Source organism: Polistes canadensis, unplaced genomic scaffold, assembly GCF_001313835.1.
Source record: "Polistes canadensis isolate GaletaPanama2010 unplaced genomic scaffold, ASM131383v1 scaffold_157, whole genome shotgun sequence".
NCBI lineage: Eukaryota > Metazoa > Arthropoda > Insecta > Hymenoptera > Vespidae > Polistes > Polistes canadensis.
This window is the reverse complement of record NW_014569704.1, coordinates 280,081-292,930: the sequence shown is the minus strand read 5'-3', so window position 1 is coordinate 292,930 and position 12,850 is coordinate 280,081. Positions and strand designations below refer to the sequence as shown.

The 12,850-nt window shown below is 30.0% G+C and overlaps 1 protein-coding gene across 3 annotated transcripts in view; it reads right to left on the bottom strand.

Moving 5' to 3' along the window:
* LOC106788929 (cytohesin-1) overlaps positions 1-12,850 on the bottom strand; it is a 50,815-nt gene that overhangs the window by 30,841 nt on the left and 7,124 nt on the right. Inside the window, exon 1 of one of the 3 annotated variants that reach the window (XM_014752652.1) lies at positions 3,185-4,519. The exons of 1 other annotated variant lie outside the window; for it this stretch is intronic. In XM_014752652.1, the coding sequence (XP_014608138.1) occupies positions 3,185-3,388 (204 nt within the window). In that variant the 5' untranslated portion in view covers positions 3,389-4,519. Of the gene's footprint in view, positions 1-3,184; positions 4,520-12,850 lie in introns of those variants that run through there. One more of the 3 variants, XM_014752653.1, reaches the window with a different exon arrangement.

The window sequence follows — 12,850 nt, the reverse complement described above, 5'->3', positions numbered from 1 at the left end:
TCGTTTATACATATGTATGCATAGTACGCATTTTGAACGTAGAAATCATACTAATAAAACGAATGAGAGTTTCGCTTTGCGACAACCTTGAGAGGAACTGGAAAAGATAATGGATCACGAGTAGTAGAAAAGTTTTTTATGTTGCGAAAGGTCACACGAAAATGGAAGACGACCGGTCACGTTATGATAATAATAGCACTACATAAATATATATATATATACTAAAAAAAAAAAAAAATAATAACGATAAAAATAATCGATCGAACGATAGTCTAGTTAGGATAACTCAGTGTACTATATATCTCTATTAAAAAAATCATAGAATAAGTAGTTAAAAAAGTCAACATTTTTATGTGAAAAGTTTGCTCCTTGTTTTGTATAAAACTTATGCGAATGAAAAAGAAACTTTCCTATTACTTTTTCATTATTTTCTTCCTTCTAGGATGAAGACTAACAAAGTAAAAAAAGATGCATCAAGGTAGATCTATGCATACATACGATGCAAGAAGTATTGCAAATAGTTTCGAACTGTATCGAAATGGAATTAGGTTTGCGTAAGCGCCATTTGTATCCTGATTCGATCTATAAATAAAGCAACCCTGTACGAACTACTTGAGCTAAACCGAGACTTCGATTTATAGTTCGTGACGTGTGTGTGTGTGTACTTAAGTATATAAGTTGTGTGTGTGCATGTGTGTATACTATTAACTATCTGTATATATGTATGGAAACAATGTGTAGTATGTGAGCACGTACTTAAGTGTAGTATTTATGTGTAGTACATAGTCCTCATTAGACGATAGACAATAGTCGAATGATATATCCTTCGAAATCGACAATCTGAATTCCTTTCTTCACGCTTGAGGAAGTACACTACCAATCAAAAGATTTGGAATCGATTTCTAATTTCCATTAAAATTCTTAAATGATTAATCATTATTATATCAAATATATTAACAAGTTGAATGATGTTTTAAAACATTTCAGCATTTTCTTGTATCTATAAAGCTCTTGTACAATTTGTAAACCGAATTTAAGGCAATGATCGATATGAAGTTTTGTACTAGAACATTTTTGGTAACTTTTATAAGAATCAAGAAAAAATATAAACTGAAAATATGAAAACATAGATTTGAAGAAAAAAATACTTGTTTTTTGGTTAAAAAAAAAAAAAAATAATACAAAATGTAAAATGTGCAACTTTTAAGTTTTTGGCATGTAAACTTATTTGGGTTACTCTAAAGGCGTTCATTTTTATTACATAAATATCAAGTTTCTCTAAATTTACGTAGGGACTTCAAACTTTTGTCCAGTAGTGTATGTACAATATTACGTGGTACACATTTATATGTAGTACATAAGTATATATACGTCTATACCCATTATCTACACATAATTGAATATGTCTATATCCATTAGCTATGCATATGTACATGCAACCATAAATATACATACTTGTTTGCATTCAACATACGTTTTAGGATGGTCGTTATTTGACTTTTTGATAATTTTTAATGAGCGTATTTTCCACAGTTGTATTTGAAATAAATAAAAAATTGCCTTTAAAATATACAGCCGTTATCATACAATTAATAATAAACTGTGCTCAAAGACATAAAATTTAAATTAAAAAAAATAATGAATAAAAAAAATGTTAATACTTCAATTACTTTAATAATAATCGAAGATAAAAGGTTGATAATTGAAGATAATTTTTCTTCTTATCGTTTTATTTATTTTGAATTGAATTGGAGGATGCAAATAATCATAGATGCTAAATATATTAATACACATACACAACACACAAATCAAGAGTTGTTAAAAACAAAGATTAAATATCATCGTTCAAAGATATGGTCGATTACGATCAATCATCAAATTGGATAAATTCTTCGAACTTGACGTTATTTCCACGTGCTATGACACTTCAATATCTGTTTTTACCCATTCAACAAGAATTATTGGAATTTCGAAGATGAATCAGCCAATAAATACTGACTTCCGTTTAAAACGAATACTTCCTCATTTTCTATTGTTCTACCTCATTTACTATTTATCGCGATAAAAGAAATAAAATTAATAATCAATCAGTATGTGAAATTATGTAATTTTGATAGTGGCTTAAGTCCAAAAATTATATAAATTTATTTGACGACATAAACAATTTTAATATAAAATATATCATGAAATTAATTTTTCCAATGTTTTGACCTATTGTTAGTCCACTGTAATAATAACCGAGGACATATATAATAAAAAAAAATGTTTATTAGAAAAATTGAATGAACGATAATTAAAATGTTAAAAAGAAAGAGGATACTCGATTAAAAGAAAAATGAAAGGAATAAAAATATGAAGGTAAATATAGTTAGAAATATAGGATATTTTTCGTATGAGCCGACGACCGCGCCTAGAAATAAATTTGTCTCCTTGGCAAAGTCTCCGTAAGACGCCGTATACCGCATTTTATCGTCCTCGTTGTGTAGCGTAGTGTAGTGGTACTCTCGTCTGTGTAATACCGACACATTGACAACAGTCTTAATCACGTCGATTTATTTACGAAACGACATTTGGCCAGCTTTCAATTATCGGCTATCAGAGGCTTTGGATTCACTTCGGTTCCGTTCGGGATTTTAGTTCGGTTACAACGCTCACTAATTTTCGGTTTTATTCGTAATTCGTTTGCGACGTTTAAATTTTAATAAAAATAAATATAAAAAAATAAAATTGAAGAGTTTACGCATAGATGTGTCTGACAGAATATGTTTTTAGGTTGGATTTAAGTTCACCTATAACCTAATTTTCTCTGATTTTTATATACATAATAATACTATAGTTATAATACATTATACTAATATAACTGTATAATCCTCTATCTTTATTATTATAATAATATACTATTTTTAAATGAAATTAATCCAATTTTGTGTCCTAAAATTTCAGATTGTAATAGATGAAAAATTGTGTCTATAGCAATATAAATTATACATTGTATTAAACCAAATGTAACTTATATTTGTCAAAGAAATAAAATTTTGGAATCGAATGTAAATGGAAGAAACATTGGCAAAAATTATACACAAATATACGTATGTGATAAGAAAATTACATGGAAGGAGGATTATACAGACTTAAAGATATATAAAAAAAAAAAACCAAAAAATATTAAAAAAGAGAATCTAACCGTAGATAAAGTAGTAAGATCCCAAGCACTCTTAGCCTGCTTTTGGCAGGACCTCTTGTTCCTCTTGCCGGGTCTGCGCAAACTGGAAAACCAGCCGGCTGCTATAGCGACGGCTTTAACGTCGCGACGCTCGTCGTTCTGGACGACGACGCTACTACCGCGTACCTCGTCGAGAGCGTCAACCGATCTTCCGGTGAAAATCATTCCTCACGTCTCAACTATAACTTTATTTTATATATTTATATTTATATTTTATTTTCCTTTTTTTCTTTTTATTTATCGTACCTAACTTCACGTTAGATTTTTCACGTTCTCATCTCTATCCTCGTGAAAATTCGGATTACTTATTGTTCATTTGAAAAATCTCCGACGATCGAGATCTTCAAATTTTTTCTTGGGTTCTCATGTTCACATAAAACCTTCGATAATTCAAAAGTCGGATGATTTTGATAAATTTCTGATATTTCAGTGATCATAATTACTCGTATAAAAACAAAAAATTAACTAACGATCGTGATTTTATTTTCTCCGGTTTTTTTTTTCTTTCTTTTTCTTCGAAATTCTTCACTCCTTCTGGTTGGTCGCAAGTCCCCTTTTTTAAGATTTCCAACGAGATTTCGAACGACCGAGTTACAGTATATAATATCTGTCTTCCTTTTTCTTTAAAACTTATCTCTCCTAATTCAACAAAGAACTGTCTCAATGCGAACTAATGCTGCGTCGTTAAGGATTTACTTCGGAGAATTACGATCGCTTTTATATGGATTTATATAAATGTATATGTGTGTGGAGGTTGTATGTAGTAGAATGTGTGGTGTGATGGTCCTATGGGAATATAACTTCGAACTAGTCGAAGGTATACCTAGGAAACAGCCGGCAACAACTTAGTTATATACCAGACGAAAATGGGTGAAATTCAAAATCATCATCGATCCCGCGCTATTTTCTATTGGTCAAAATTAACTCCAAGAGTTGATGTGAGCTACAAAACAATCGATCGTTTTTCGCGATAAATTATTTCTTATTCGCACTAAATCAACACTGCTCGTCAAAACGTTAGTCATTCTCATAGTATTTTCAATATATAATCACTGTACAAACTTTTATAATATTTCAATCATTTATTTTCACACTGCAGACAATAATAAACATACGTCACAGAGATGATGAGTTATTTTAAGAAAAAGAAATTATTGTTTTATAAATAAAAAAAATTCACACGATACTTTATTTTTCTTACTACACCATGTTTCGCTTCACGGTAAATTTAAAAAAAAAAAAGGAACCGTTTTTCCAGAAAACAAAAAAGAATAATTAATCAATTACATTAACCGACATGCACACCGATGCAGGGTCGGCGCGCAACTGACGTTCTTTTAATGTACACCGATACTACTCATTTCTTAGCGAACATGCGCCCTGGCGCCTCGTTGCGGACGCGCTACGAACTTACCCAACCCGACGAGACTGTATTTGTGATTTCTGATCATACGTGTCGTTTTATACGTGCATGTGTGTATATATATGCACATATATTATATATATATATATAATGTGTGTATGTATTATAGCAACGGCCGTGGAAAGAATGTACTGCTTGAAAGCAAAGCACAAGCCGAGAGGAGAATTCCCTTTTACGCAGCCGGTGAACGGCTCTGAATCTTTTCGAAAGAGACTCGATTGAGAAAAATGTGCCCTTCCGACCCATTTAAAGATATCATCGATAACGGTCGACCTATTTATTTTTACGCGAGAAAATATTTGCATTTTTTAAATTTCTTCTACAGATCTTTTTAATCCCAATTGTGTAAGATTTCTTTTTGCTTATTAGTTCAGAGAGTTTTTATAAGTCGTAAATACACTTGCTTAGAACTTTAATAAATTATCTGAATTTAATATTAATTCGTTTGTTTTTTTAGCATCTTCAATTGTTACGAAGGACAAAGTAACGCGCGTATGAATTTGACCTGTAAATTTATTCCTACGATTTTTATCAACATTTTAACTACTACAAATGAATGAACTTAATTACTTAGAATTTGAATAAATGATTTTGATTTCATGCTAATTTATTTTTTCTTACTTTAATCAGTTCTTACAAAGAACAAAGATACGCATATGTATGTAACAACATTATAACATATCGCATTCGCATATTTGCAAATGTAATGTGTCACCAACGAAATGATAAACCCAGTTGAGCAAAGACTTACTGCTGATTACTTTATCGTATTTCAATAAACTACACACTCTGATTACTTATCGCAGTTTAGTAATCAAACAAAATGAACAACAGAATAAAAGAAGTGTAGAAGGCGACGGAAATTTGAAAAATGTAGAAAACGATTAGGAGTTCTCTTATCGATGAAAAACAAAATTCTTTGATAAAGTTCATGTTAAAAATCCAAAATAATTATGTTCTAATTTTTCTTAAAAGATTAGAGAAATTTAAACAATCTAATGATTACCGTAAGAATTATTCCAACATCACACAATGTTACCAGGGTGAAGCATTCAAAATTGATAATCCAAATAACTCGATTGCTATCTGTGATAGAAAAAAATAGGATGTTTTAAAATGCTTATAGTAAACCAAATTCAGGATTTTATTAATTTGTCTTTACCTAAAAAATAAAAATGTAGCAGATAACATAGTGAACACTTTACACGCGTGTACAACATGAAATTATGCCAACTTCGAAACTGAGTAAGTTTCATTCGACACAGTTTTTTCTATCAGTAATTGCAACCGAATTATTTAGATGGCTTGTGTTAAATGCATCACTCAGTGTATATATTATATGTAGACATTTTGTCGGAAATTTCCTGCATAATCTTTGGATTAATCCTAACGACATGACTCACGTCATTCATCAACATTAAACGCGAAATAGATGGGCCAGTTATTGGTTCGATGTGCTAACTTCCTCCTAGTGTGACGTATATAATGCAATTCATATGCATCTGGAGCCACAATTTTTCTCATTGACTAAAGGAAAATTTATTTCAATGGATCTTCATACGATTATCTCTAATACGACACAGACAATTGATACGAAATATTAAAATTACTTTCACACGTTCGAACATGAATCCATCATTATAGTAAACGAAAATATAATAATAATAATAATAATATAATTTATGAAAAATGTGTGTGATAATTTTAATTTAATACAAAATAAATGTTATTTTTTTATGTTGAACTTCAAAACTAAATAAAATTATCATTTATTATTTAACGATCATTAAATTGTTGTCATTTATTGATGTCAAGCCTGATAATTAACAAAATATATTTTAAATAAAATGAATTAAGCACCAATCAAGTTTTTTTGATACAAAAATTCACAAAAAATTCGATAAACAGTTTAATTCACTTTGGCCTATAAATATCCTCGTGTATATTCGAAAAAATACGTATCATAAAAAATATGATCACTGGATGAATGAATAAATGAATGAATGATTGATTAAACGAATTACCTTGTGTTCCTGAACTTTTCGTTTCGATTGAAAGACCGAACTTAACGAGGACAAACGCTTGAACCAGCAAGCTTCTTTCTTGTCTTCGTCCCCTTTGCATCGTACTTGAAGTGTATACGATTTGGGCCCCATTATTCGATTCTAGTTTGATTCTAATTCAAAACTACACTGTGTAGTTCCACATATGATTGATCGATGCTTTATCAGGATTACTATCAATCAAAAATCTTTTATTGCATCGTAAATGTATACACAGAAACACAAAATCGTGAGTAAGACAGACCACTGTCAACTAAACGCAAAGATTAAATTAATGAAACAATTTCACATACATTTTTTTGCAACAAAATTTACACCAACGAAGCGATTCTTTTTATTTAACCACTGTCAATTAAACGTACAAATTAAATTATACAAACAATATCACATATATTTCTTAAACAAAATTTTATACCAACGAAGTGATTATTTTATTCAACACAACTTTTGTTTAAATATATAAATATATAAATATATATATATATACAAGTAGACAGATTAGAGAACCGATTATTTATTGAAATAAAATTGATAATGAAAAGGTCGCAACGAGTAATAATGTATTTCGAAAGTAAACGATCTGCTTTCCTCGCGTGTATTTACTCCGACCGATTTCGGTAGGGTCTGTTAAACTGAACTGATCGGACCTTTGAAATGTTATGTTTAGTGACGTAAAATGAAAACTCGGAAAGGAAAATAGAAGGGGAAGGGCAAACCCTATCAAATACTTTCTTACAATTAGATTCTATTGTTACAGAACATTTGGAAAACACCATCAATAAAGGGACTCTTGTTGTTTCATTTTGTTAAGCTTCTAGTTTTCAAATCTGACAAAAAGAAAAATTAACTTTGAAAGTCTCGAAAAAAAGGAAGTAATTGCTTGAATGTTGGCATATCCTGTAGATTGAATCTTTTAAATTAAGAGGAATCAAACGTTAATGATCAAAGTTTTTTTTCAGTTAAAAACATTTTTTATTTTCTTTCCTTATTTTTTTGTTCATTTATTTAATAATTAAACTCGAACTATATACGAGAGTTTCCAACGCGAGATTTAAAGAGAAAAAGTAAAATAGCGAAAGGCGGGAAGAGAGAGAGAGAGATCTTTCATTTGTTTTAAACTGAACGATCAATTTCTAGGAGAGAAAGAGAAAGATAGAGAAAGAAAAAGATAAAGATATTTACATGAAAGTTTTCGCGAAAAATCACGTGACCATCGTCAAATCGCGGCATGGCAACATTTCGAAAGGAAGTTTTGAATGCGTGCCAAGATCGAACGGGGCATTTATCTCGAGTTAACTTTTTCGTTATATTAGATTCGAGCGTGTTTTTCTCTTTCAAGATAGCAATATAACACCTTGATTATTCGGGTCAGTGACCAGATACGACCCAATAAATCCAAATCTATTTCTCTAGAGTTTAATATAATCATTTGAAAATAATCCACGATTTTTAGTTTTTTTAATTGAATCTCCAAGGAATTATACATTTCTATGCTGATAAACAATTTTTTTATGAATATTTACTCTTTTCGTTTATAATGTTTCATTTTAAAGATATTAGAAAATGTTTTTGTATATTAGGATTTTTTAATTTCATGTTAAAAGGTTTTAAAAAAATCATTTGAATTAATTCACTCCAGCAAAAAAAAAAAAAAAAAAAGAAAAAGGGAAATGCTTTTTTAAGCTACGATACACGTTATAAAGGAAAGTCATATTTGTTCCTTTTTTATCTTTTCCTTTTATGCAAATCAAGATCTTTCCAACGTGACTAGAAAAGTAACAAAATTGAACGAGTTTTATTGCGATTTATAGAACGTCACATCACAATTCGACAATGTGTCTTAATATGTTTCATTCAAAAATAATAGTCGTATTGTTGACCATTAATAGGATTACTAGATCGTTCACTTTTATTCTAATTTTTATTGCTACCTAAACGATTTAAAACAAAACACACAAAAAAAATCAAATGAACAAATAAAAATCAAATATGAACGTTTCCGATGCATCAAAAAAAAAGAAAAATACGAGGAATAATGAATGTTATAAATCTAACAAAATCTAATAAAATATTTAAAAATGCGATGCAGTATAATGAGCATACGTAATTAAGTTAGTCGAAAAAGTTTAAAAGCGATAAACAGATAAGTGAGCGAACAAATCCTATCATCAAGTAGTCCTATCATCTACCACGGAAATGGTCTTATCGTAAAAACGACATCCTGACATTTCTGTCAAAGCAGATGCGTAAGCATCTAATGACAGATAGACAACAGAACCTAAAGGAACGAGGGAGAGAATATAACAGCATCCGATTAACTTTGATTAAAGTACTTTATACTTATGTGTATAGATGTGCGCGCGCAGTTTGTACTGCACCAGGGTGATAGGAGATAGGACGAGTACGTGAGCGAATATCATATTTATCATTGCATTTCTTTTTTTTCCATATAGTTACTCAGTCCGTGTTTTAATAAATTAGATATGACAGCTATTATGGTACTTAAAATTAGAGATTTAAAAATAATATTGCTTGTATTATTCCCCTACATAAGGAATAATAATAAAAAAAAAAAAAAACATCGTTCGGCTCAATTGAGAAGTATTTGTGAAACAAAGTTTTATCATATTCACCATTAGTACGAACGATTCCAATTATTTATTACTTTGCTTCTCATGCTACTGGAAAATTTTCGTTAACGAGAGCTGCAATTACGATGACGATAACGAAGTTTACATTTCCTCTTTATGAAGGAAGAGAGTTTTTTAACAAATAAAAAGAATTTAAAAAAAAACAGATTGAATGTTAAATACCGCGCCCTTTGACGTAATGAAACAGATAGTCGATATATCGGTAAAACAGATTTCTATTACCATGTGAAAAAAAAAAGAAATTTGTTACAAACTTTTATGCATGTGCCAGAACAATATATTAAGTAGAAAAAAAAGACTTTTCATATTAATTATATTGTGAAATTGAATTCCATATAATATTTATCAAACTATAAGATTTCTTCTATACCAATCGAGTTACAAAATTATTTTACCATCATGGAAATTTGACTGACGATAACTCAAAAAGCTCTCGTCTCTATATTACCGACTGACATTAATGAAAACAAAATATTCATAAAAAAAAATAAACTAAATTTATTGTTTTAATTTTAAATAATTCTTTTTGTATATCCATCATATATACGACTGGTTAAATGAGACATACAAAATTAGTAATGATGAAGAAATAAAATAATATACGGTGAATATTCCTATTCTATTCTATCGAAAAAAGATATGATATGATTTCGAAATAGAAATATTTAAATATGAAAGATTATATAAAATTGTAATCGTGGAGGACGCGTTTAAATAGCCCCTAGGTTAGAAAGGAGTTTTCATGACGAAGCACTTTCGTCGACTGGAGATTTCTTCGCAATTGTTGTTGACTCCTCTCCCGTTCTTTAACGGTTCGTTTCGTAGTAAGTGCAGGGAACATGCAAAATAAGCATTGTTATGTTGTCGGAGAATCGAATACCTATAGAAATTTCACAGGACTATTTTTCTACGTACTTTAAAGAAAAGTATGCATAGATGTGTGTATGTGTGTACATCTATGTTTATATATAATAATTTACGAATAATATAATTAACGGGGAAGCATGGATTATTATACATGAAGAGAAAAGAAAACTACGACAAGTGAAAGAATGCCAACGTGAAAGCTTTTTTTCTCACAAATCTCTTCGTTCTTATCACAAACATCTTTCCATCTCGAGGTAAACCAAAATGGCGCATATTTTTAACTGAATTTTTATCTTTGTAATGCAAATAAAGTTGTTTAAAGTAAATATGAAATCTGTTTATCATTCTGTTTTACTTTATAAGGAAAGAACTCGGGAACGAATGTCTAAATTATGTAAAAATTTGCTAATATTCTATTAAAAAAAGCAAACATGTTATACAACATTAATATGTAAATTTCATATACACATATATATATATATGCTTTAATAAAAAAGTAAACATAAATTAAAAATAATTGTTTATTTATTATAATTCTAAAACGAAAATATTTTCCAATTTAATAACGACGATATAATTATTATGATATCCAAGATCTCGATTACGTGACTGTCACATAATCTTCCGTAGACAGAAGAGTACATCTTAGTTACATAAACGGAATTATGTCGCATATAACCTGAACATCTCGGAATAGTATGCACGTGCCCGTTGCTTTCCACCCGGTCTTATATATTCTTTCCTGCTTCGTAACTGTCTTAAATTTAAAAAAAATAGGAATAACCTTCTCCACGACGAACTATAAGGATAAAATATCTGAATATAAAGAAGTCGAGTAAAGAAATCGAGAGACCATTCCAAAACGAGAGATCCAAGTATCTTCTTTCCATAAATGGACGTATAAGTGAGTACATATGGTGGGGAAAATAAATAAATAAATAAATAAATAAATTAAAAAAATACACAACCAGTCCCCTTATCCAATTCTGGTTTGCGAGTGAGTTCTAGTTGAGAAAAAAAAGATCAAAGAAAGAACACCGACGCTTAGCGAGTAGTTGCAACAACTGTACGGAAATTATTTCTAATTGGTTTCTCAGAAACTTTAAAATTTTACGCTCGATTAAACATTAAATTAACATAAAACAAGAAAAGTTTACAAAGTAATAATAAATATTCGATTTACTTACAAAAATAGTTGAAGCATCTATTAGCTACATGTTCCTATATTCGTCTAGCATTCTTAACAAATTTTGCCTAATATCCTCACTAGACAAATTGTAAAAAAAAAAGCAATTAAATACTCTGAGAACACCGTTTAAAAAAAAAACACATGAGGAAAATCGTACAAAGTATTTTTAAGACAAATAAAATTGCACAAGTACTTTAAGATAGATTGTAGAAATTCAAGAAACGCACTCATGGTGTAATACGACATGTAACGCGACAATTGTTCAAATGAAAAATATTTCGTATTACTAACATTTTAAATGTCAAATCTTATCATAGATAAATTCTACATTAAGGATCAAAGTTAACTATCCAAAAACTTTGAATCCACTCTATATAAATGAAATTATCTCATACTTGAACCTTTAAAACAGAGACCTTAGAACCTATAGAAAGTAAAGCAGGATGGGAGATAAGATATTGGATATCTTAGCTAAAGCTTGGCTCAATGGCGTCAAACTTCCGACATCGTTAGACACCACATCGTCTTTCTTGTTTGAGCAGGTGAAATGAGACACATTTGGTAACATCGTTATACATCTTTTTTCTTAACGAAATACTTTTGGAAAATGTATCAAGAATACCTCTAAATTTTCCTACGAAAATACAACAGCAACAACTAGCAAAAATAAAATTAAAAAAAAAAGCACTATCTAACTGTTGTTATTTTTCGATTAGACGATCGAACGAAAACCTAATCAACAAATAGTCATATGTGTTTCCAACTTATTATTAAACAAACCCAATCGAAAATAAAATTCTAAAGGAAGGTGATTCGAATAATACGAAAGGAAATTGAACGGACTGAAAACTTCTCGAGGGATCCATTCCAGGAGGGAAAAAAGGGAAAAGAATTTCATTCGGGCGGTTAAGAGAGCGAAAGAGAGATAGGGAAAGAGAGACGCATCAAAATTCTCAAGAGTCGCGTAGGTAGGTGCAGCTGTTCAAGGGCGTGGAAAGTGACGGTGCAACGCGGCGTGGGTAAAGCTTACCAAAGGTGCCTACCAAAGGTGCCTACCAAAGGTGCCTCCTTTCAGGTGCCTCATTCTAAAACCAGTATACATATTTAACATTTTTCTGACCGGTAACATAGTTCTATGCCATTTTGAAAATGACTTTCCACTAACTGTTTCTCAATGTCTTCAATTAAAACTTGCAACAATTAACAGTTTCAGATAAATTTTAAACAATAAATTATTATAAACCAGACATGATCAAATAATATTTCTTATATACTCACGCCAATTAATTTAAATAGAAAAATTTGTTAAATCCTAAAGTTTACCCCTGCTATAAATTTACTACAAACCATTCCTGAACTTTTTTTAAATTGATATTTGCAATTATTCATTTTAATTTTATGGGAAAATTTTAAACAATAAATGATTATAAATGT